The sequence below is a fragment of the Manis javanica genome, chromosome X, assembly GCF_040802235.1.
Source record: "Manis javanica isolate MJ-LG chromosome X, MJ_LKY, whole genome shotgun sequence".
NCBI lineage: Eukaryota > Metazoa > Chordata > Mammalia > Pholidota > Manidae > Manis > Manis javanica.
The window spans coordinates 125661458-125685707 of NC_133174.1; the positions used below are offsets into that span (position 1 = coordinate 125661458).

Genomic DNA, 24250 nt, shown 5'->3' on the forward strand with positions numbered 1-24250 from the left:
ATCTCTCCTTCACACCACATGAAAAAACTTTCAGACTGATTAAGTACTTAAATATGAAAGAAAATTAAGACTTTAGAACAAATCATAGAAGAATATCTTTAAGATTTCAAAACAGGAAAAGATTTCCTAAAGAGGACACAAAAATGCTAAATATAATATAAAAGGTTGATGCAACAATATTGGTCATACTCTCATGTTTAAGTTTGATAGCAAATTTACAGAAATTCCTTTTATTCAGTTTCATCTTACATATAAGATCCATGTATTTTTGTGTGAACCAAATATTACACTATAAAATGACTGCAAAAAGAAAGGCATATAAATTATAGCAGAGAAAGAGCTCAGTGCCCTTAATAACCATGGAAGTAGACCCAACTTATAGCAGAACTCTAGTCTTTACCAGTGAACCTGTGGTTTGAAGAAATTATTATAAAAGCAGGGTTAACATTAAAGGCAATCAAAACCAAAAATCCTAGCAAGCTGTTACTTTTAAAGAATACTTGCTTCATCCCATGAATGTAAAGATATGTCAGCATTTGAACACGTATTTGCATAATTCACCATTTTAATACATAAAAGAAGAAAGTAAAACCATGATTATCTCAATAGACAGCAAAAATGCATTTGACAAAATTCAAGATGTATTCCTAAATTTAAAAAATAATGACAAGGAGTAAGATACAAGATTAATCAACTAAAGTCAATTGCTTTCCTAAATACCAACAATGATAATTGGAATTTGAAATTTAAAAGACAGTACCATTAAATAGCACCAAAATAATGAAATATGTACAAATCAAACCAAATATGTACAGAATATCTATGTGGACAACTACAAGATCTATATAAATGTAGAGATATTCCATGTTCACAGATTGGAAGATTCAGTATTACTAAGATGACAATTATTTCCAACATGATCATAGATTCTAAGCAATCCCATCCAAAATCCCAGCAAGTTATTTTGTAGTTATTGACAAACTGATTCTAATGATTATAGGGAAAGATGAAAGACCTTGAATAGTCAATGCAACACTGAAAAATAGGAACAAAGATGGAGGACTCATACTACCCAATTTCAAGACTTAATATTAAGCTATAGTAATTAAGGAAGTGTGGTATATACAAAAGTTTAGACATGTAGATCAGTGGAATAGACAGCTCAGAAATAGACCCATACATACACAGTCAACTGATTTTTGACAAAGGAGCAAAGGCAATTCAACGGAGAAAGTTTAGTCTTTTCAACAAACAGTGTTGAAACAATTGAATGTCCATATGGGGAAAAAAATGAACCTAGACACATATCTTTTGCAAAAGTCAACTCAAAATGGCTCATAGACCTAAATGTAAACTGAAAAACAATAAAACTTCTATAAGTAAGTGTAGGAGGAAACCTAAAAGACCTTGGGCTTGAAAATGAACATTTAAATTCAATACCAAAAGCATGATCCATGAAAGAGAAAGTTGATAAGTTGGACTTTACCAAAATTAAAAACTTCTCTGTGATAGATGGTGTTATGAGAATGAAAAGAAAAACAATAGCCTGGGAGAAAATATTTGCAAAACACATATGCAAAGGACCTGTATTCAAAACATGAGAACTCTTAAAATTCAACAATAAGAAAACAAACAACCCAATTTGAAATTGAGCAAAAGATCTGAACAGATACTTAACCAAAAGAGAAATACGGGTGGCAAATAAGCATATAAGATGCTTGACATCATTTGTCATTAGGGAACTGCAAATTAAAACAAGATATCACTATACACCTATTAGAATAGCTAAAATTTTAAACCTGACAATGCCAATTACTGGTGAGGATGCAGACAACAGGAACTCTCATTCATTGCTGATGGGAATGCAAAATGGTACAGTCACTTTGGAAGAAAGCTTGGCAGTTTCTTATAAAGCTGAAAGTAACCTTACCATATGGTCCAGAAATCATGCACCTTGGTATTTCTAACTAATTTGAAAAATTATATCCAAACAAAAGTGTGCAATTATATTTCAATTAAAAACTTCCTTACCAACACACACACACACACGCTCACACAAAACCCCCTGCATACAAGTGTTTAGAGCAGTTTTATTCATAACCATGAAAAAATGGAGATGTCCTTCAATAGGAGATGGATAAACAAACCGTGGGATATCCATACAATGGACTATTATTCAGAGATTTTAAAAATGGGTTATGAAGTCAGAGAGATACAGAGGAATCCTGAATACAAATTGTTAAGCATGATTCCAATTATAAGACATTCTGAAAAAGGCAAAACTATAGAGACAGTAAAAAGATCAGTGGTTACCAGGGGCTCAGGGGAAGAGGAGAGAGTTGAACAGGTGAAACACAATGGATTTTTAGGGCTGTGAAATTATTCTCTATGATAATGCAGTTGTGGATATGTCACATTATGGATTTGTCAAAACCCGTTGAACTTAAGGGCACAAAAAATGAACCTTGATGTTTCTTTTTAAAGATACAAATCTTTAAAAAACCATTTAGGAGATCAGGTGAAACCCAGGATAGAATGCAGAATGTGACAACACAATCTACTGTATTTAAAAATCTATGAAACAAACAGTCCTGTAGGTGGAGGTGCGGGAGGTGCTGAGCTAAGTAACTTTGGAAATGAGTGGAGTCTGTAAAACTAATGACAAAAAAAAACAACTATATAATCACTGTGCTCTAGCTGAAAGTTGTTTCCCATGGGAGTGTGGGTTAACAATTCTGAAACCATGTAGAGTATACTGGAATTAAACAATTCAAGTAAATGGGTAGCGGGGGTGGGAACGAGGATCCTTAGTGTTGGAGTGTGAGTTTACAGATAAGCAAGGGGAGGAGTTTAGAACGATTTATAGTAGCGATGGATCAAACATAGGCATGAACTCGTGTCACTTAATAGAAATATCGATGTTACATATAGAAATATCTACACATATGTGGATATGCACAGGATAGTATACACACATCAATTTCCTTGCTCTGTCAGCTTAAAGGGCCTCAAATCAACATAAGCTAAGCAGCACTGAGCCCAAAGAGGCCCAAATCTTGGTTTCTAATGCAATTCTTCAAGCAAAGGAGCCAGGTTCTTTAGAGAAAAGGCTGATCCTAGGACTAGGGAGGAAACATACAGGATGAGACCGGAACGGCTTGTAGTGCCAGAAAGGAAGTGCTCCCCCCTCAAAAGAAAATCCACAGTAATGGGAGTATGTCAAAGTGCACAGAAGCCAAATGAAAGAGCCACTGATGTCCACAACTGACACAATTCCAACAACAAAATAAAGTATATTGCATGACAACCCAAAGTATAAAACAAATATCCATGAGCTTGAATTCATATAAACAAATTATTGAATAAATAAGTAAGGGAGAAGAAACTTATCTCCCCTGCAGAAATCCAAATAATTGATGTAGATACTCTATCTCCAAGGGGGTGGAGCATAATAACTCCCCACTCCTTAAGTGTGAGCTATGTGTCGTGGCTTCCTTCCAAAGAGTACAATGTGGAAAGGGATGAAAAAAAATAACTTAAAAGTAGAGAAACCTAACAAACACTACTTAGGTGATCAAGAATAACATCAACAGTGGTTAAGTGCATGTTAATAAATATGCACCCTTGATATAACCATGGCACAGGTAATCCTGGTCTAATAATGGTAAAAGCATCAGACAAAATCCCAATGAGGAACATTCTACAAAATACCTGACCAGTATTCTTCAAAACTGTCAAGGTCATCAGAAACAAGGAAAGTCTAAGGAACTGTCACAGCCAAGAAAAGCCTAAGAAGACATCACAAGTAAATGTGATCCCATATGGATGGAATCCTGGAACACAAAAAGGACATTAGGTAAAAATGAAGGGAATCCAAACTGCAGTTAAAAATATGCATCAATATTGGTTCATTGATTTTATCAAATGTATCATGCTAACATAAGATGTTAATAACAGGGGAAAGCAAGTGTGGAGTATATGGGAGCTCTGTACTTTCTTCCAGTTTTTCTATACATCTGAAACAGTTGTAAAAAATTAAGTTTGCTTAGAAAATGCCATTTTAAAAAGAAGGTAGAGTGACTGTTTAAAAGAGACCAGAGAGACACGCTAACCAGTGTCATTTGAACCTTGATAGGGGAAGCTATAAAAGTCATTATAGGGACATGTGGGGAAATCTGAATAGGAAATAATATTGGATGGTTCATCATTTTGTTAAGTGTGAGAATGGTACTGTGGTTAAATGGGAGAATGTCCTCACCATTATTTAGAGATGTCGTGAAGTGCAATGATGACGTCTGCAACTTACCACAGACAGTTCAGGAAGGGAAAAAGCACATTTGGAGAGAAAAGCAGAAGTGGCAAAATGTTAGGAATGATGAATCTAAATGAAAAGTGTACTGGCATTCATCATACGATTCTTTCACTATTTTCTGTAAGTTTGAAATTTTTCAAAATAAGATTTTAGAGAAAATATCAATACAATTTTAGAATTGCACAAGATGATACTAAGGTTCCTCTGGAAATATAAGCATTCAAGAATGACTAGGAAAAATCCTGAAAATAATCATGAGGTATGAAATAGTAATGCCAAATACAAAAATGTCTAACAACTTAAAATATTAAAAGACTGGTAACTTTTGCAACAGACTATAGAGCTCAGAAACAGATCTAAATATATATGGAAATTCAATGTATGAATGAGGATGGATTTTCAAATCAGTGTGGAAAAGTCAATAAATGAGTTGGGAATAACCAGATAGCTATCGAGGAGAAAAATTCTAAGTCCTTACCTCATTCCCTCTACCTAAACAAATTCCAAATGAATCAAAGATTTAAAGGTTAAAAAAAAACTTAAAAGTTCTGGAAAAATACATTCAATTTATTCTTAAATGTAATGAAGGCCTTTGTAAGCAAGGCACAAATCCCGGAAGCCATAAAGACAGAAAGTTTAACTACATAAGTAAGTAAATAAATAAATGAAACTCAGGAAAATATTATTAAACATATAACAATTGACCAATTTTCTTAGCTTACAAAGAGTTCATACAAATAAATAAAAAACAAATCATCTAATAGAAAACAGAACATGACCATACAAGTTCACAGCAAATGAAATATAGGTAACCACTGAACATGAAAATGTTTCATCTCCTTCAGTAAAATGCACAACTTCATTAAGATGCAAGATAACCATTTATTCACTGCCAGATGATAAATTTTCAAAACTTTCATACCCAGTATTGGCATGGGCCTCATAAATAATTTTTCTTATACATATATGTGGGAGTATAACTGGATAAGTATTTCTAAAGAACAATTTGGCAATAATTACTGAACTGAAAATGAAAAATGTCCTTGGATCTGGCAATTTTATTGCTAGGAATTAACCCTTTTAGTATAATCTCATATGTACAAATATGTTTACTGCAATATGGTTTAGCAACAGTAAAATACTGGAAATAACCTGAAAGCTCATCAACATTTGAACATTTATAACACATTCATACATTGGAATACCATGCAGTCATTAAAAAGAATGAGGTATTTCTGTATATACTGATACAGAAAGATCTTATAAGACACAGGTAGCAAAAAAAGCAAGGTACAGGAAAGTGTATACGTCTGATTCCATTAATGTAAAAAATTTTTAAGTATATATTTGTTGGCAAATAATTTTTTTCCTGAAATACAGAAGACACTTTAAGCTGGTTACTGTTAGAGAGAGGCATTAGGAACAGGAGGGAAGGAGGCACGTTTTAATTTCATGTCATTCTGTACTATCTTATTTTTTTTTTGCCATGTGCATATATTATCTTTCTTTGTTCCTTTTTAAAAAATACCTAATTAGTAGGTTATTTTGAGATATTCCTATGTAGATAAGAATACCAGGAGTGCTATTTTTCAAAATACTGCAGTTAAGTGCCAAGTTTTGCAAAGCAGAACCTCCCCCCTTGGATTTATATTAAACTTAAGATTTGCCTCCCTGATGCTTTATTCATAATGGTTTTCTGCTAAGTATAAGGTGACATTTTGTAATGGCAGTTTGGCTATATAACAAATTTGTGAAGGAATGATCAAACACTCCTACTTAAGGACTGAAATTCTTTTACCCAAAGGGTATTTGAAAATTTATAAATATAAATGAGATTACACATTGCATTTTGACTCTTAAAAAATGGAAAATTGCAGTAAGACTTTATATGTACAATAAAAAGTAAAGGATCCATTGAATTTAGTAAACTAGTATCACACTGGAAAAAATACAGTCATAAAATTAACTCTTACATTTTTCTAGTGACAAAGAAGCAGAAGAAAATGAAATTAAAAGTAAAAAACAAAAACAAAAACAAAAAACCACTACCAAAAAACAGGGTGAGACAATCATTTATTTATTGGACAGGGCAAGGTCATTTAAAGAGAGGAAACATGTCCAAAAGAAGGTGTTTAGCTTGGTGATACAGGCATCAAAGCTCACAACAAACAACACTACTCAATACATCATGGAAATAGGCCACATACAACCAGGAAGGTGCTGTCATGCCTCTCAGAAATAAGCCGCAGTGCTTAGGAACCAATCATGAGGGAGTTACACAGCATCAGTCTCCAATTTGCCCATCTGCGTTCTCTGCATTAGCCCTTAGCATTTGGCTGGTTCCCTGATTATTAAGAAGTGTCTTCCTGTATTCTAGAGAGCCTCCAACAGTACACATTTCTGAATGTCACTGAACTCATAGTCAACTGCAGGCTTAACTAGCCTACATCACCACATGTTTTTGGACTATCCTAGGTAGTCATTGACTCATAGTGTTACAAATAAAATTCTGAACTTAATCCATTTAGCACTGTTATGATGCATCTAAATCACCTTGAGTCCTATGGTACATACTTGAAAAAGTCAGGAATTCGCGGGAAGAAATTAAAAGAAATTTGAGAAGCTCACCTAGCCCTAGTTTTATAAGCTGCTAGCAAAGTTAAACATGCCTGAAAACTGAAATGCCAACTATTTGCCAAATTATTTAGCATCATTTTTAGCAGGACCTTCCTGACTTGGCAGGCAAAGATTTCAATATCCATTCTAGAAACTAGCCAAAATATTATAAGCAGTAGTAGATCATGAGTGCTTGGTTATAAGGGAAAACTATTCAGCATTAAGATTGACTGAGAAACCTGTTAGGTATCTGACCCTCCCTGCTTACATCTACTGATTTTACCAACCACTTCCTTCCATAGCAATCACAGTTCTCAAGATGAGAAGTTCTCACTCCACGTAGAACAAAACCATATTTAGGAAACCAGTCAATAAAGACCAGATATTGTATGAACCCATTCATATTAAATGACCAGAATAGGTAAATCTGTAGAGATAGAAAGTAGATTAGTGGTGCCTGGGGCCAGGAGGCTTTGGGGAGAATGAAAGGTGTCTGCTAAAGGGTACAGAGTGTCTTTTTGGGGTGATGGAAATGTTCTAAATTGATGGAAACGTCATGGTTGCACAACAATATTACAAAACCACTGAACTGTACCCCTTAAATAGGTGAATTGCAAGATATGTGAATTATTTCTCAATAAAGTTGTTACAAAGACATATCAGGAAAGGAAGAGAGCCCCAAAAGAGAAGCAAACAAGTCTCTTGCAAATCAAGTCATTCCTGAGGAAGGTAGACAAGCCTGACGTAAGAAGCTTGTTTTTCACACAATACTTGATTTAATTTTTAACACTTTAACCCCTGACCTCACATTTCTAACTCATTTCTAAATTATTTTAGGTTCTCAGGTTTCTAACTTTATTCTCCTTAGAAAGCAGAGTCAGTGTTTCACAGACAGACTGGGTTGGCCAAAGCTAAACACTAAAACCCCAATGTGAAAATAATCTCGTGCTTTGGGGCCATGTGTTACCAGGCAGAATAGAAGAGCTGAGGTTCCTTTCTAATGGGAACGATGCCATCAAGCAAAAGGGCATCTTATGACTCTGGCCTACAGCACATTTCCTTTTCACATCTGCATAGTTATTCCCTTCACACCTATACAATTCAACAAAGGCAATCTTTTCAAACCTGTGCAATTCAACAAAAGCAGCATAAATATTTAGCTTCCTGCAGATCAAGCAGCTAGCCAAATTCCCCTAAAACTTAGAATAACTGTTTCTAGAAAAATTCTACTCTGTACCCTCATCTTCACCTTTAGCAACATGTAATGAAGATGGAAAAACACTAAGCCTGATACAAATCAAAAGCTAAGAAACAATTTCTTAAATGACCTTAATTTTTTTAAAAATTAAATATATTAGTTCCAAATATTTAGAACATATTTGGCCCAATTTCTTTGAAGTCTACCTTTAACAAGAAGTTTCCTTTATTTTTACTAATCCACTAGCTTAATATGCAATAAAATAAGAGATTTCAAATAAGTTAAACTGCCTAATGATAAGTAATCAGTTCTCCTTAGTGATTAACATTCTTCTACATAGGCAGGATCATTAAATCATGAATGGCCTTTTTGGTCTATCTTCAACTATTCTTACACTAATAACCAATTAAGGAAACTACAGATAAATGAAGAGAACACAAGTTGGGTCTATTAAATACGTTTGTGAGAAATTCTGACACAAAAATTGCTCACTGCATACCCAGAAAAGTGATGGAACCAGACAGCTGATGTTAGAAGGTATATGGGAGCCGGGTGGTAAAAGAAGTCATGGATAAATTAAAAACTGGCCAGTATCTCCTGAAGCAGAGCCACTTTTTTAGGGATTATAAGAAAAACTTGTAAGTCACCATTTTGGTCTCTTTAGAGAATTCCATTTGTTGTTAGAACTGAAGACCATTTTACTATCGTTCATGCTGCAAACTGCAGTAGTCACGCTATTTCCAAAATGACCCTAAAAACTCTAGTGCAAAAGAAATCTAAGAAAATAAATAATTACAAAACCATCAACATTTTTTAAAGAAACATGTTCAAAAGAGTGACTTTTACAAAAGATGTGAATTTGTTTTAAATGAAGAAAAGAATTCTCTATGAAAGATCATCAAAGACTCATTTCATACATAACTTATACTACATTAAGAATTTGATTAACAGTGCACAAACAAGGGCCATAGACTTTTTTTAATTAGGTCCAAAAGATCAATATAATATAAATACTGATGGGGGGGGGAGTGTTTTATATCCCAAACTCCAATATCCAGCTCTGTGTCCTGTCCTGTTATTATAATTTGTAAAAATCTTAACGACGCAGTGACTCAAGTTTTCGTAACTTCAATGATGTGTTAGAGGACAATGCATCTTGGTTTGAAGAATTTGTTGTATCCGAAGGCCGGAACAGTACTCGACCACGATGATTAAATACGTAAAATGATGGGTGATTCCTTAATGTGTCAAATGTCCTTAAAAGAAAAAAAGCATCAATTTTAGAGAAACCTTTATAAAAGCTTATTTGAAAATAAGCAGGCTTCTAATGAATTATGAATTTGATATGGGTTATATTTTTAACTAAACTTAAATCCAGAAAATCAGATTACAAATGGTAATCATACTGTATCTCATTTTTCTCCTGTACAAGGAAAATAAGAAACATGGAAATGCAACATAAAGCTCTTGAACTTTTTTTTTATTCAGCCATTCCTTCCAGGATGCCTATGTATGCTAACAAATAATCGCTCAACCTGATCACTTCTATAACTCTAACATGAGCACACGCCAATCTTTAAAAAACAGTACATGGATTATATCTTTGGTTACTTTCGTTTGGCCCTCACTACTCCAGCCATATGATCGTTTTCCAGGAATCTTTCAAGCATATGAAAAATTCCTTTTGGCCCTTCTGTACCTGCTCTTGTCCACACCCATATATTTTGCTACCACCTACAGAATTCATACATTTTGCTACCGCCTACTTAATACCATTCTGTTTTCTTTCTTTCTTTCCTGGCCCCTTGCCTGTGATTCTTGGTAGACTCTGAAAGAGTAGTAGTGGGTGGTGATAGTAGAGAATCCTTTCTTCTTTTCCAGTCTAAAAAAAGCTCACAAACACCTAAGTGTATCGCTTTTAGTGTTGGTTTGTTTTTAAGTATCATTTTCCTGGAAAAAAATTCTTCCTTTCATAAAAACTCAAATCTCAAAGTCAGCCAACCTAAAAATCCAAGCATACGCCCACATAAACAAGAAGCTTGAGATGTGACTATTTAAAATGCAAATTAAAAAGCAAAAGTAAAAAGGGGGTGAATTTCCTCTAACACATAAATGTTTACTGGAATCCTTCTAAGGAAATATTGCAAAGGGTTAAAATTTCTAGGATCAAGAAGGTGGGTAAAGTCTAGAAATGGCATTGAAAAAAGCTAAAGGCTGATTTTATGAAAATAAGAAGTATGGGAAAGAAAAGTGAGCAAAGCTCATGAAAGTAGCTTAAAAATAAAGGAGATAAAAGAAAGCAGAATAACAAATATACTTTAGTCCAGGGATTTTTAAAAAAATGGCCTGAGAGCACAGTTTACATCACAGACTAGTGATAGAGGAAACAGAAAACCCTTTATTCTTCCAAGGACTAAGCTGGGACAAGAGGATAAAAAGAAAAAAGAAAGGCAGGGAGGGAGGGAGAGAGGGAAGGAAGGAAAAAAGTTCTGAGGGAATATCTTCCTATGTATCTATTTCCATCTGTCCACCCATCCAACCAACCAACAAATAATTTTAAGCAACCATAACATAACATCTTACTCTTAACATCAATGATGTTTCATTCAACTTCCATTTTTCGCATAATATCAAACACTGCCTCAGTATTTTTACCTCATTACTCAAACACCATAATCAAAATGTAAAGATAAAACCAACTTTCATGTACCAGAAAACATACATCTTAACTTATGTAAATGAAGCAAAACCCTATGAAATTAAATGCCTATGAAGAGGGAAAGACTTACTTATTTTTTAGTTCTGAAGTGGCATCCATGTCTTTAAACTCCCCTGCAATATGAACTATACCGTAACAGGTAACTGCAAAGGCCAGAAGTGTCTGAAGAACTATCTGTGAGTATAAAGATTGAGATTACTAAATAACACACAAATATTATTATAAATTTTTTCAATTTTCTCTTTATCTCTTTTTAGCCTCTAACAGGTATTTCTCCCAGATCCTATGAAGTAATCAATCCTCACTTTAAATTATTTGGACTCAGCCACAATAAAATCTTCTATAAATTCTGTGGATTGGCTGTAAAAATATTTCTGGGTTTTGCTCAAATAGCAAAAACAGGTACTAAGCCATTAAGAACTCAGTTATCAACTATTCCCTGCTTCCAAGAGCAACTAAGAACTTTTAACATATTGTTGTTAAAGATTATAGAGTATAAAAAGAATACCCCTTGCCCACCATCCAGTTTAAGAAATAGAACATTACTTGTATATCAATTAAAAAAAAGAAATAGGATATTACCAGTAACTTCAAGTTCTATGTGTCCCTCTCTAATTATATCCTTCACCCTCCCTCTCAAAGTTAACTATTGTCTCAAATTGTGTATTTATCAGTTCCTTGATCTTCTTTATAATTTTACCAGCTATGTCTGTACCTCTAAAACACATATTACTTACTTTTTCCAATTTCAAACTTTTTGGGGAGATTTATCCCTATTGTAGTATATAGCTGTCTCTTCATTTTCATTGTGTTTTATATTTCATTATATGAGAATGCCACAATTTATCCATTCCCCTGTTGATGGCTTTGTGGGATGTTTCCTGTGTTTTACTTTTACAATGCCAATATGGATATCCTTGTGTATGTCTCCTGGTGCATGCGAGTAGCATCACTGGTGTAGAGTATATACATATTTAACTTTATTAGGTTAATACCAAACGGCTTTCTGAAAGATTGTGCAAGCAAATACGGTGTTTGGTATTAACCAATATGGGATTACAGGCATATTTTATTTTCTTGATTGTGATTTTCTGTATTTTTCAAAACTCTCAATTTGTAAACAGAAGAAAGTTATTTTAAATAGATATAAATGAATGTGTGTGTGTATCAACCACAAAGCAAACATGATGGAAGAATGAGTTAACAGCCACATCTGCCATAACTCTATGGATAACTAAAGTCAAAATTAGCCACGTTATTACTCTAACTTTCTACATTAAAACCTAATATCATATGTTATACCAGTTTATATTCCTGCCACCAGTGTACCAGGAGCTATTTCATACAATGCAATCATAGGCACTATTAACAAGAATGTTGTACATCTATGAGTTGTCATGAAAATCTGTCAAGATAAGTTATTAAATAATAAAAAGTTAATTATAACACTATACATTAATATACATGCATAATAACCTTCTTAAAGAAAAGCTGTGTGTGTTTTAACTAGGTAAAACTATACTATATAAACAAAGACAATGCCGTGTCTACATAGGAAGAAAATTGAACTACTGATACATTCTAAACTGTTGGGAGTAGAAGTAGAATTGCTGAGCAGTGGGATTGGGCTTTTTTTTTTTATTGCATGGGGACAGTTTTATTTTTTACACACTGATTCTTCTACAAAGAACTTACTTTTTTTAAATTTAAAATCCAATAAAGATAAAAATTGTGAGTGAAGCTCACGTATCATTTCAGCTTAAAAAAGCACTTCCTGCTTTTCTTTAGTTTTACCACTTAAGCATATGTCCCTAAACAATCTTTTGCTAGTTTTACTTGTTGCTAAAATTTATATAAAAAGGAACTTTCTAAAAAATAAAGTCAAATAACCAACTTTTAAAGTCCATCTCAGACTATGGACAGAGCAACTTCTAAAAAGACTATTTAAAACTACAATTCTAGAAACCAAACAGAGAAATCTTTTGTTTGAAAATCCTTGCATTTTACGAGTAACAAAAAGTAAAGTGTAGAAGAGATGTTATTTCATGTCTGGAAATTTTTAAGAGAACAAAAACCAGTGAAAATTATTATAAGCTAGTTACGTGGATAATTTAAAAAAATATTTTAATGGAATATAAATGACCAACTTACATCTATTGGCAGTGATTCATCTTCCTTTTCTGTTAATCGCATATAAGAACGATCTATAAACCAGAAGCATACCATTAAGGAAATTGTAGCCCATTTTTCTTTCTTAAAATGCAAGCAAATGAATACACCAAAGAAGTGGCTGACTTACATGCTACATAAAGTAATACTAATCCCGGATTCCTCAATAACCTCTATCTTCTAAGGCAGTCAGTCTGATCTTGAACTATTTTGTTCTCATCATGACCTGCTCTGTCACCTTATAAAACAGAGTAAGAGTGACAGATGAGCAAGTATGAGGAAGAAACAGCTGGACATAATTTTTCTTTCATTACTACAGGAAAATTAGTATCCTCTGAAACTGTGAAGAACAGTTTCTGAATTGTGGAGAAATCACAGTTATTTAAAAATTGTTTGACAGAAAATCTCAACTCTGAAATAGCACCACCGTCACATAGTACGGACAAGTAACACTGGTACAGAAATGTTTTTCCTGAGAGAATATGCCAGGGCAGTGGTGGAATGGCAAAAATTCCACAACATCAATGTCTGTATCTATGATTAAATTATAATTCTGCTGCTGCCTTAGCCTCAGGAAGCAGCAAGGTATGAAGGAAAAGGATCAGGATTTGGAAGATGATAATCCTGGATCATAAAACCAGCTCTTCAATTTACTGCATTTGACTTTATCTCATTCAATGTAAGACATCCTCATGAATAGTAACATGTATCTCAGTTTCCAAGTGGTAAAACGTAGGAGTGGGGCAGCGGGGGGGCTGGGGGGCAGGGGAGAGTATCTTAGAATCAGAGAGGCACGGTATCTTTTCACTACCTACATTTTTGCAACCAAAAACCGAGAATGTGAGGCTTAACTGAGATACATGATAGGCGGCAGTCTGCCATAACAAAGTTCACTACTGAGAAGGGGAGCACGCCACCGCACCACAGGGTGCTATCTGCTGCCACAATCTGACCTGACACAATTAGCCCCAAAGGTAAATGTTAGTTTCTTTCATGAGCATTACAAAGAGGTCCCACTGCACTGACAAATGCAAGAAGGCATTCTCATCTCACTGGAAACATAAAAAGACAAAATCCTAATTCTAGAGGAATTTTACAAAATCCCTGTTTAATAATGGACTACGGACTAAAAACACCAAATTGTTGTGAGGGAACATGTACTGACCTTAAAAGAGAATGTGTTTAGAGACACTTCTGAAGTTTTATCTTAGAAGGTTTATCATGAGGACAGGTGAAAAAGAAAAGGCAAACCAATATCAAAAATAGGTTTGGGATGACTTCCTATTGTCTGTTCAATTCCCGGCTAGCTTTCTTCTTTGCAGAAAGCCTAATTTTACTCTAGCACTGCCTTTAACCAGGCATTTCCTCAACTGTAAAATGAAAGGGTTGGACTTACGCTATCACCTTGCTCTAGCGCTGTAAAATTTTACAGTTGAAGCCTATTGTAGAAAATGACTCAGGACTCCACAATATCCTTATCTCCTCTAGGGTGGTGCTTTTCTAACGAATGTGCATACAAATCCCCTGGGGATCTTATTAAAATGCAGATTTCCATTCTACAGATCTGGAGCGGGGCCTGACTTTTTGTATTTCTAACTAGCTCTGAGGGATTCCCACGGTGCTGGTCTGTTGGCCACACTTGAGCAGCAAGGCTCTTACCCCCTTGCCCGCCAGAAAAACAACTGCCCCCGTATCCATGCATCCTTACATACTTTAAGCACATATATCACTTCACTGTGATTATTTCTTGATCCACTTGTTTCTCCACTTTTAACTCCCTCATGGCATCACTGTACCTCTAGCACCCAAGCACAGAGCCATTTCAACCCATCACCCAAGGCTGAGTTCTAAAAGCAGCATAGCACATAAGCTCTAGAGTCAAACTGCTTGCCTTTGGAGGCTGGCCCCACCACTTACCACCTCTGTAATTTTGTGCAAATTTCCTACCTGTGTATGCCTCCATTTCCTTCAATTTCAGAGGTGATAACAACAATAACAGCTACCTGACAGGGCTTTTGGTAGGACTGAATTCTATAATACATGTAAAGTGCTTAGTTTAGCGCCTGGCAGATGGTAAGCACTTAATAAATGCTAGCTATTATTATTTTTATCATTAAAGATTGGAGCTTTGGAGAAACAGAACATAGAAGACTGGGTAAACATGACAACTAAATGTGATACAATATCCTAGACTGATTCCTGAAATAGAAAAAGGTATTCATGGAAAAACTCGTGAAACCCAAATAAAAGCTAGACTTCAGTTAATAGTAATATACTACTGCCAGTTTTGTAGCTGTGACAATACACCATGGTAATGTAAGATGCTACCAATGGGGAAAACTGGGTGAGGGGTATACAGTAACTCTCTGTACTATCCTTTCAACTTCTCTGTGAATCTAAAATTTCAACATAAGGAATTTAAGAAATAAAGCTAAATTATTGTCAGACAAATGTCATAATACATATATGTAACAAGTAGTTAAAATAACTGGATCATTTTACCTATATAAAAAAGATTTGATCTTGAAAAAGAAACTGGAGCTTTGAAGGAATTCACATTTCATTTTCTACTTTATTCCTGAAGATGGAAAGTAATCTAGCAAATAAAGGAATAAAGTTCAACTCTGAATTCATTTCCTTCATTCAACAAGTTTGTTGAGTACCGATTGAGGGGAACATTGTGCTAGGCACTAAGTTTACAGCACTGAACAAAATATACATTGTCCCTGCCCTCATGGGCCCTATGGGCTTAGACAGGGGTCAGCAAACTTTTCCTGTAAAGGACGGGGTGATAAATATTTAGGCTTTGCAGGCCATACTACCTCTATCAGAACTACTCAACTCTGTCCTTGGACAGCAACCAGACAATACCTACTGAATGGGCGTCGCGGTGTGCCACTAAAATTTCACTGATGGACACTGAAACTTGGATTTTATATAACTGTCATGGATCATAAAATGACATTCTTTTACTTTTTACCCCAGAGGATTAGAATATGTAAAAACATTCTTAGCTTCCTACAAAGACAGGAGGGAGGCTGCATTTGACTCACATGCCAGAGTTTGCTGACCCCTGCTCTAGGAGAGAAGGAAGACCTCAAAACACATCAGCTGTCTCAAGACAGCACTGCATCCTCTGCTGCACTCCAAGTTTCTTTTTTAAAATACAGTTATATTTGTATAATAAACTACTTTTACTTTTTAAATTTTCATTTAAACTTCTCAAACACTCTGTGACATAGATAGGGCAAGGATTAAAATCCACCTCAGTGAAGCCTCAGGGAAGGGGCATGACTTGCCCAAGGTCACACCGACTTAGCGGTAAAGCAAGTTTTTAAGAACCAGCCTTCCAGACTCCCAGCCCAGTGCTCTGTCCCCTGTATCACAGTGCCTCCCTGAGGCAAACGGTCACTTCTCAGTCTCTGCCTCGACAGCCCAGGAGGGCTCAAGACGTTGTCCACCTAGTTGTCATGGGACCATGAGCACTAGAGTACTCAATCTGACACTTTGCCTGATGAGCCCCACGCTGGATCTGACTTGTCCGGGATTCCCACACAGACTCCTCTGCCCACCCTGCAACCTGCCGGTCCCACTCTGAGCACTCTCCCAAACAGACACCCCCTTCCAACCTGGCTGCAATCTCAGCTGTCCCACTTTCCTCAAACTCAGACTCCCAAGCTTTCCATCGGGGAGTCCCGCACCGCTTTCGTAGTCGCCCCCAAACTCTAAGGTCTCAAATGACCGTGCCTGGGACACTCGGTCCGACACTCCTCAGGGGTGCGCCCACACACCGCCCCCGGAGTCCCGCACGGGAGCGGCCCCCTTCACCAGGCACTTACGCTGCGCAGCGGAAAAGGCCGCGTGGGCTAGGGCAAAGAGGCCGATGCCTACCAGCCCCTTCCACAGCGACGGCGCCATGACTCCGAAGAAGCAGCAGCCCAACAAAAGGAGCGAAGGGCGGCGGAGCTGTTCCTTCTTCCACCAGCGGTTGTCAGAGCAGCGCAGAAAGATGACGTCACTGAACCCCTGGGCGCGAAGAGCCTCAGAGACGGAAAATCCGAAGAGCCTTAAGAAAGCGGAAGCGGGAATGCCGGGAAGAAGGGGAAACCGACAGGGAAAAAGGTCCGCGAGTGACCAGCGGCAGAGCCTTCGCTGCGCTGCCTCTCTGTGAGGGGCGGAGCTGAGCCAAGGACTGAAAAGAAGGGGCGAAAGCGCATCAATGGGGAAACACAGAGGAAGGGCGCCAGCAAATGAGCGCGGGCCGCGGGGCAAGGGGCGGGGCCTGCGTGGAGGCCCGGGCGGGGCTGGAGGTGGTGGTTAAAGGCCGCGCGTGTTGGGTCTCTATTCCTAGCAGGGGGTTTTGTTTGTTTGCTTTTCCCCTCAAGCTGTGTCCTTTGTTTTTTGTCGGCCTTTCCTGTGCTTCCATCCCCTGGGAACCGGTGCTGCGAAAAGAAGCAAGGGTGTGAAAGCGAGGAGGCGGGTTGGGGTGTAAAGGAAAACGACCTGGGATTTGGAGTCCCACACTTAGCACGCGGAGGGATGCTCAGTAAAAGTTCCCTTCTCCTCACCTTAAAAAGGTCTTTAAGAAAGATTCTCGCCCCACGGGGTGTAGGGCAGCGGGAGTGTTTTGTCATGAAGACAACCAGTTTACTTTAGGGAGAAATGAAAGGAGAGGAATAAAAGGATGCTAACAGCGCAGGCCCATCTTGTCTCTGTCTCTATTATCTCTCATTAGAATAAACTGTACGGTCTTTTCTCGATTTTTCTTTGTCTTCATCCTCTAAAACGTAGACATTCATTAATAAGGTTCTCCTCTTTACATCTTTCCACTCTGCTCTCCTTTGGGGAGCTCACCCCTATTCATTCCCACCGCTTCAGCCATCGTGCATATTACAGTGATTCCAAAGCGACATCTCTGTGTTAAATGTCTCTCCTTAGCTCCAGACCCGTATTTCCAACTACCTGCTGATCGTTTATTTCTATCCTGTGGTACTTCAAAGTTAATATGCCCAAAGTGGAATTCATCCTTTTATCCAAACTCTGCATCAGCAACTCCAGAGCCACCTGACTGACTGGCACTGCGTTGTTAACTGCACATCACAAGGTAAATGCCCTCAACCCTGTGAGAATTCTACATTTTAGCTGCATGGACTTGTTCAGTTTCATGTGTGCAAAGATGCCTATTCTAACCAGCCCTTTTAAATTTGCAATCTTCCCTTTCCTGATCCCCTTAGTCTACTCTATTTCTGTATCTTCTAACATACTGTAATTAACCTATTTAGTATGTTGTGTTATTTTTGTTTACTGTCTCTCTTCCTCCACTGGAATGTAAGTTCCTGGAGGACAGAGATTTCTGTCTATGCCCAGAACATTGCCTGTCCCATGGTAGGCATTCAATAAATGTTTGCTGAACAAATGAATGAATGAATTATGGAAGGGAAGAGTGGTGGGATGTATCCCTGTTTGAAAGGATCTCTAAAGAGTCCTTCCATTATTTTGAATCAGTTTCAAAAATCCCTGTGGACTTGTATACCCTCTTAAATTTTGATAACCCTTTGATTGATGATATTACATTTTCTGATTTAGTTAAGCTTCCTTAAATCTGAAAAAAAAAACAGAAAATAAAGAAAACATCAGATTTCCTCAACTTTACCTATATATAGTGTTTATCCTGGATCCCATTTTTCAAACCTTTAATTGTAGTAATTGTTTTTCTCTGGGCTCTCTCTAATTTCCTTACCTGTAAGCTGAGATTTGACACAGTACTGATCAATGTCAAGTACAGTATAATGTATTCCTTACAAATGTAGTCCTCTTTCTAAATCTCACAATCAGGAAGAACCAGGAAATAATCTCTCTGCACTCGACAGGAAAGTACTTCCTTCTCCACCCCTGGGAGGTGGCAAGATAAAAACGATAGTTGACAAAAGAAATCTTAAAACTTTAACTTTGATAATGGTCAAATTGAAATTAGCCTTTTTAGATATGAATGTATCTGAAACTGAAAATGATCAGAAGTTTCTTTAAAGAGCTGAAATCTGGTTCCTTTTTTTAAAAAATGAGGTTATAGAAAAAAGAGCCAGTAATGAATATGGTGTTTGTATAAGCCACCAATACAGAATCCTAGTCTGCAGGGAAGTGGCCTGTGTCCAGGCATTGAATTTTGTTTTCTCCCTTACACTCTTAAATTGCATCCCCCACTCTCTTCTTTTGAATCTCTTACCCATGTACTGAGTACATAAGAAACTAGGCTAGTTTCACATTTTCTAGAAGTAAAGGGTTAACTCATATTCTTGGAGTGGGATTTTAATTGTCTTATCTGTAGATTCCAACCTGAAGGGAAGCCAAGGTATTCACAGCCACAGTTACCAAGGACTGTATTATTCAAATAAATACCTTGGGTCCACTCCTAGGTTGGAGTTATTCCCAAGGTGCATATGGCTAGTGGCAGCACTGTTTTCATGAGCTCTTCAGACAAAAGTCAAACCTCAAGAGAAAAAGCACCTGAATTCCTAAGTGACCCCAGAAATGTCTTTAGTTTTCCCAAAGTAACAGCCATTTTTCATATACACAGTGGATAAGTGATCTGGGTATTATTAAAGGTGGGGATAAAGATCTCTAAGGCATTTCCTATGGTGATGTTACTTATGAAGATTCATCAAGTTTCCTCAGGATAGTCCATTGAATACAGAAAGCACTGTAATCCCAAAATTGTCTTCAAGCTAATTAACTTTGTTTTGTGCCACCCAACTAGATGAGTAGCTTCATACACCACTCATCCATGTCTCCGTTTTCCATGCAGGTTTTCCCTCTATCTATAACACTGTCTTTTCCTACCTAGTTGAAAAATCCACTTTCCCTAGGAATATGTTCCTGACTGTTATAGGTATCTATAAAAGGTATACTTCTGTTGTAGGTACTAAACCTTTCTTCAAGTTATTTATATTTATTACAACCTCACTGAGTAACAAATTCTAGAAGTTTACTACCTGCTGGGTTAACTCATATTTTCAATATTTAAATTGAAATTGCATCTCTTAATTTTTTTCTTTACAAAAGTGATATGTGTTCAGTGTAAGAAATTCAAACAACAAAACAATGTACTCCTCTTAAAGCATTAAGTGGTGTCTTGATATTTGGAGTTTTGAATCTTAGTAAACAAGACTGTGGTTACTTGATTCATACCTTTGAGGTTTGTTTGCTGGAAGGGTTATACTACCATGGTTAAAAGTGTATGCTCTAAAATCAGATTGGGTTTCAATCCTGGCTTCTCCTTTACTACCTTTTGGAGATTGGACAAGTTACTTAATTTCACTATGCCTCCATTTCCTTTCTAAAGTAGGGATAATAATAGTACTTATCTGTTAAGATTGTTGTCTGGATTGAGTGAGATGATACATATAAGGTATTTGGAATAATCTCACACATGGTGAGCTCTCAATAAATGTTAGCATTATAATTGCTGTTGCCCCTGCTGTTGACTCTTCCTGCTATTTTTCCAGACTGGAGATTCTTTATCCCTTTAGTCTCTCCTAAAACTTCTCCCCTTTGATTATTTTAATTGCTCTTCTCTGGACCATTTCCAGACCTACTAATATCCCTCTTGGGGTTTCATTACCACATCTGCACAAAGTATCCTAGGTTACTTGTCTGAGGTTAATGTGATTATTCATTTCAAATAGCCTCGTCACTGAAAATTACACCAAAAATCTTTGCTTTCTTAGCACATTGAGCTGGTATGTTCGGGAAATAAACTGCAAACTCCAGCATAATTATGCTGGGTTCTAACTGGTAGTTGTGACTTATTCTTTCTTCTACTCCTTGACTATAGGCATTCCCTATACTACCACCCTAAGATACCCTAATACTACCACTCTCTTTCTACCCTCTCTTCTTTAAGGAACACATGACCTCCCACAGCTTCAGTATGGTGCATATAGCTCCCAAATCTATCATTGGTCCTGACCTCACTCGTGAACTCCAAACCCAAGCTTTAACTGCCTATTTTGATACCTACACTTGGATATCCCACCAGTCCCTTAAATCCAGCGTGTCCAGAGCAGAGCTCTACCTTCTGACTCCCATTTTAATATTATTAGCATTAAATAGCATCTTCCATTTATCCAGGTCAAAACTTTTGAGTAATCTTTCAATCTTCCTCAAGTGTACCTCTTCTACCCACCTAATCCATGCCAAGAGAGGTTAATCCTACCTCTGCACTGACTCTTGCATCCAGTCTCCCATTTCCATTCCTGCAGCATTTATTTTTTACAGTTACTCATTATACATTATTTTAAATAGATCGGTTTTCTTTCAAATGAATCAGAAGTTATGCATTTTTACCTATAAACGTGTTATCAATAGAGGGCAGTGGGTACCAGATTGCTTAGTTTTAATACTTTCTTCATAGAAAAGGTCTCATTGCTTTACAACAGGACTTTTTTGACCTCTTAACTGGCCTCCCCTACTGCCCATCCCTCTGTATTTCATTCACTTCTGGCCTTTCTGCTGCCAAATTAATATTGGGGAGGTTTTGATGAGGGAAATGAATGAGGTTTAAATTTCTGTGGCATAAAGACCTTCCACAATATGGCCTTAGCTTAAGCTTTTCAACCTTACCCCCGATAAATGAATTAATTAGTTCAATGTTTGTCAGTCATCTCTGATGAACCACGGACTGTACCAAACACTGGACTAAACTTACTTTCACTTAACAATTACCAAGTACTACCTGAACATTTACTATGTACCCAGTCCTGGAAAGTCCTCTTTCAGTTTATCCTTGAACTGAATCTATGTCCCTAGGGGAATTTAATGTCATCTGCAAACATGGAAATTTCCTTGGGACTCAGTTAAATTTAAGGGACATTCACTGATACTCAGACATGCTTTATTGAGTACCTCTTCTGGTTACGTTTGTGTGTGATGCTGTCAGTAAAGAAATAAGTGACACCTGGCTGCTGTCCTCAAGGTACTCGTGACCTATGGAATAACAGATATGTAAATCAAACATGATAACACTTCAGGAGTGCTAAGAGAGAGATGTGCTGAGGGGGGCCGTGGGAGCCTGTACAAGGGCCCCCTGACTCAGCCTGAGGGCACCCCGGAAATCTTGGCGACCTTTAAACTGAGTTTTGTCAGAGGAGTAGAAGTTACTTAGCTGAGGAAAGGGTTGAAGGACTGTCCAAGCAGAGAGACACATGGAAAGGCCCATAGATGTATGAAACTACATGAAGCATTGAGGAAACTGCAAGGAGTTCAGAATGGATGAAGCAAAATATATTTGGGGGAGGACAGGATGCAGAGTAAAGAAACTGTCTGTAGTCAGGATGTGTAGGGCATCGTGTGCCAGGCTAAGGAGCTAGAACTGAAGGCAAAGGGGTCACTAGAGGGATTGGAGGATGGCTGTGCTACATATAATCGGATCTGTGCTTCAGAAAGGTCCCTCTGGTAGAAGTATGAAGGAATGATTGGTGGAGGCCACGCAGAGGTCAGCAAACCTTTCCTGTAAAGAACCAGACAGTAAACAGCTCAGGCTTCCCAGGCTAAACCATCTCTCTCTCAACTAGTCACCTCTGCCTTGGAGTGAAAAAGATGCCACAAAAAATACATAAACAAATGGGCATGGCCATGTCCAATAAACCTTTACCGTGGATACCGAAATACAAATTTCATATAATTTTCACGTGTCACAAATTGTTATTATCTCTCTGATTTTTTTTAACCATTAATAAATAGAAAACACATTCTTAGTTTCAGGCCATACCAAAACAGGTGGTGGTGGGGATTTAGCTTGTGGAACATTGCTAATACCTGGAGTAGTGCATCGGAGTGCAGAGAATGTATACAGCACTTTTGAGAAGCTTGTTTCTGAAGATGAGAGAAAATTGTGCAGTAGTAGAAGTGGCTGTAGACAAAGAGCTGTTTCTCAGAAGAGACCTGAAAGTGATTTTAGAGAACAGAAATAGATAGTGGAGACAGAGCCATTGAAGATTGTGGACGGAGATGATTGTTGGAGTAGATCCCGGAAGAAGCAAGAAGGGTGTGATGAAGTGCAGAGTACAGAGTGAGGCATATGTTTCATAAGGGAGGAGGAAACATCTCTTCACCTGAGGCTGGAAAGGAGGAAGAAAAGCAGAAAGGCTGGGAGCTCATGGCATATTTAGGTAGGTTGCAGGGTAAGGACATGAGGACTATTTTCTTGAGGATCTTGGTTTTCCCAGTGAAAAAGGACACAAGGCTCAAATTCCAGATGACTTACCTATATGAGTATCAAAGTCACCCAGGATGAAGGCAGGGCTCGGGGAAGAAAGGGGAAGAGAGGAAGCTGTGGACCAGATGCCCATGTCCCCCATGAATGTGTGGGAATGACTAGGAAGTCATTAGGCAACAAGGAAAGAAGAGGGTGTTGGAGCTTCAGTGAAGGCTGGAGGAGTGAAGAGTTTGGAACAACAGTGGGAGTGAGGCGAGTGCCAGCTCCTCCTTTAGGCCACATGATACAGGACATGAGCTGTGCATGTGTGTGTGTGTATGTGTGCATGGGACAGTGGGTTGGTGAGGAAATAAACAGCCTCTACTTAAAACAGCTTCAGAGCATGTGATGTCCTGGGCAAGATCCAGGCACTGGTAAAAGGAGGAGATGGAGGGGGCATCAATGCAGCAACTGAGAGAGTTGGGCAGTTTGTTCCTAATGGAGGGTACTCTGGAAAGCACACGACAAGGATTGGCGGGGAGAGGAGAAAAGCAGTGGGGGCGAGACTAGGAAAGCATAGCACCGTGTTGGCTTGAGAGAGAAGTACATTCTGAAGGGAGCCGGGGGCTCATGGGGATTGGCAGGCTTGGTAAAATCACTATCTCAAGATTCCTGCTGGAACTCTGACATAAAGAGGTTGCTAGGCATGGGGAGCACACTAACTTGCTGGGGCCTTGTAAACAGAGGTAGATTCTGGGGCTTGAAGGCATTTACTAACTGTGGTCAGGCAAGCAGTCTGTAACTGTTTTTTTCACGTTCCAAACACTAGGAAAATGAAAAATGGTTTTGTGCTGAGGCATCATAGTTTTGAATCGAGTGTTGGGGCTAAAGAAGCAGGTAAACTCGTTTGCTAGGTCTTCTGGGGTGGCCAAGACAGGTCTGAGGAGGAGGCAATGGGGAGTCTGGGGAGGAGGCAGTGGGGAGACTGGGAAGGATCCTCACCTGGGTGTCTTGTCTCTACAAAGCCCAGCCCTGTGTGAACAA

The 24250-nt window shown here is 37.8% G+C and overlaps 1 protein-coding gene across 1 annotated transcript; it reads right to left on the reverse strand.

Moving 5' to 3' along the window:
• Nucleotides 1–6368: 6368 nt before the first annotated feature.
• On the reverse strand, nucleotides 6369–17188 carry MMGT1 (membrane magnesium transporter 1). The gene is made up of 4 exons (XM_017659073.3): nucleotides 16854–17188; nucleotides 12997–13049; nucleotides 10916–11019; nucleotides 6369–9382 (listed from the first exon to the last, which is right to left on the reverse strand). The coding sequence occupies exons 1-4, from the start codon at nucleotides 16930–16932 to the stop codon at nucleotides 9223–9225; spliced, it is 396 nt and encodes a 131-aa protein (XP_017514562.1). The 5' UTR covers nucleotides 16933–17188; the 3' UTR covers nucleotides 6369–9222.
• Nucleotides 17189–24250: the final 7062 nt, after the last annotated feature.

Excerpts from the sequence above, each read along its gene's own strand:
- MMGT1 (XM_017659073.3), bottom strand. The coding sequence starts at position 16,932 with ATGGCGCCGTCGCTGTGGAAGGGGCTGGTAGGCATCGGCCTCTTTGCC. Across the intron at positions 11,020-12,996 it reads ATGAATCACTGCCAATAGAT|ATAGTTCTTCAGACACTTCT; the intron begins GTAAGTTGGTCA and ends TTATACTCACAG. Across the intron at positions 9,383-10,915 it reads ACTTCAGAACTAAAAAATAA|GACATTTGACACATTAAGGA; the intron begins GTAAGTCTTTCC and ends TTTTCTTTTAAG.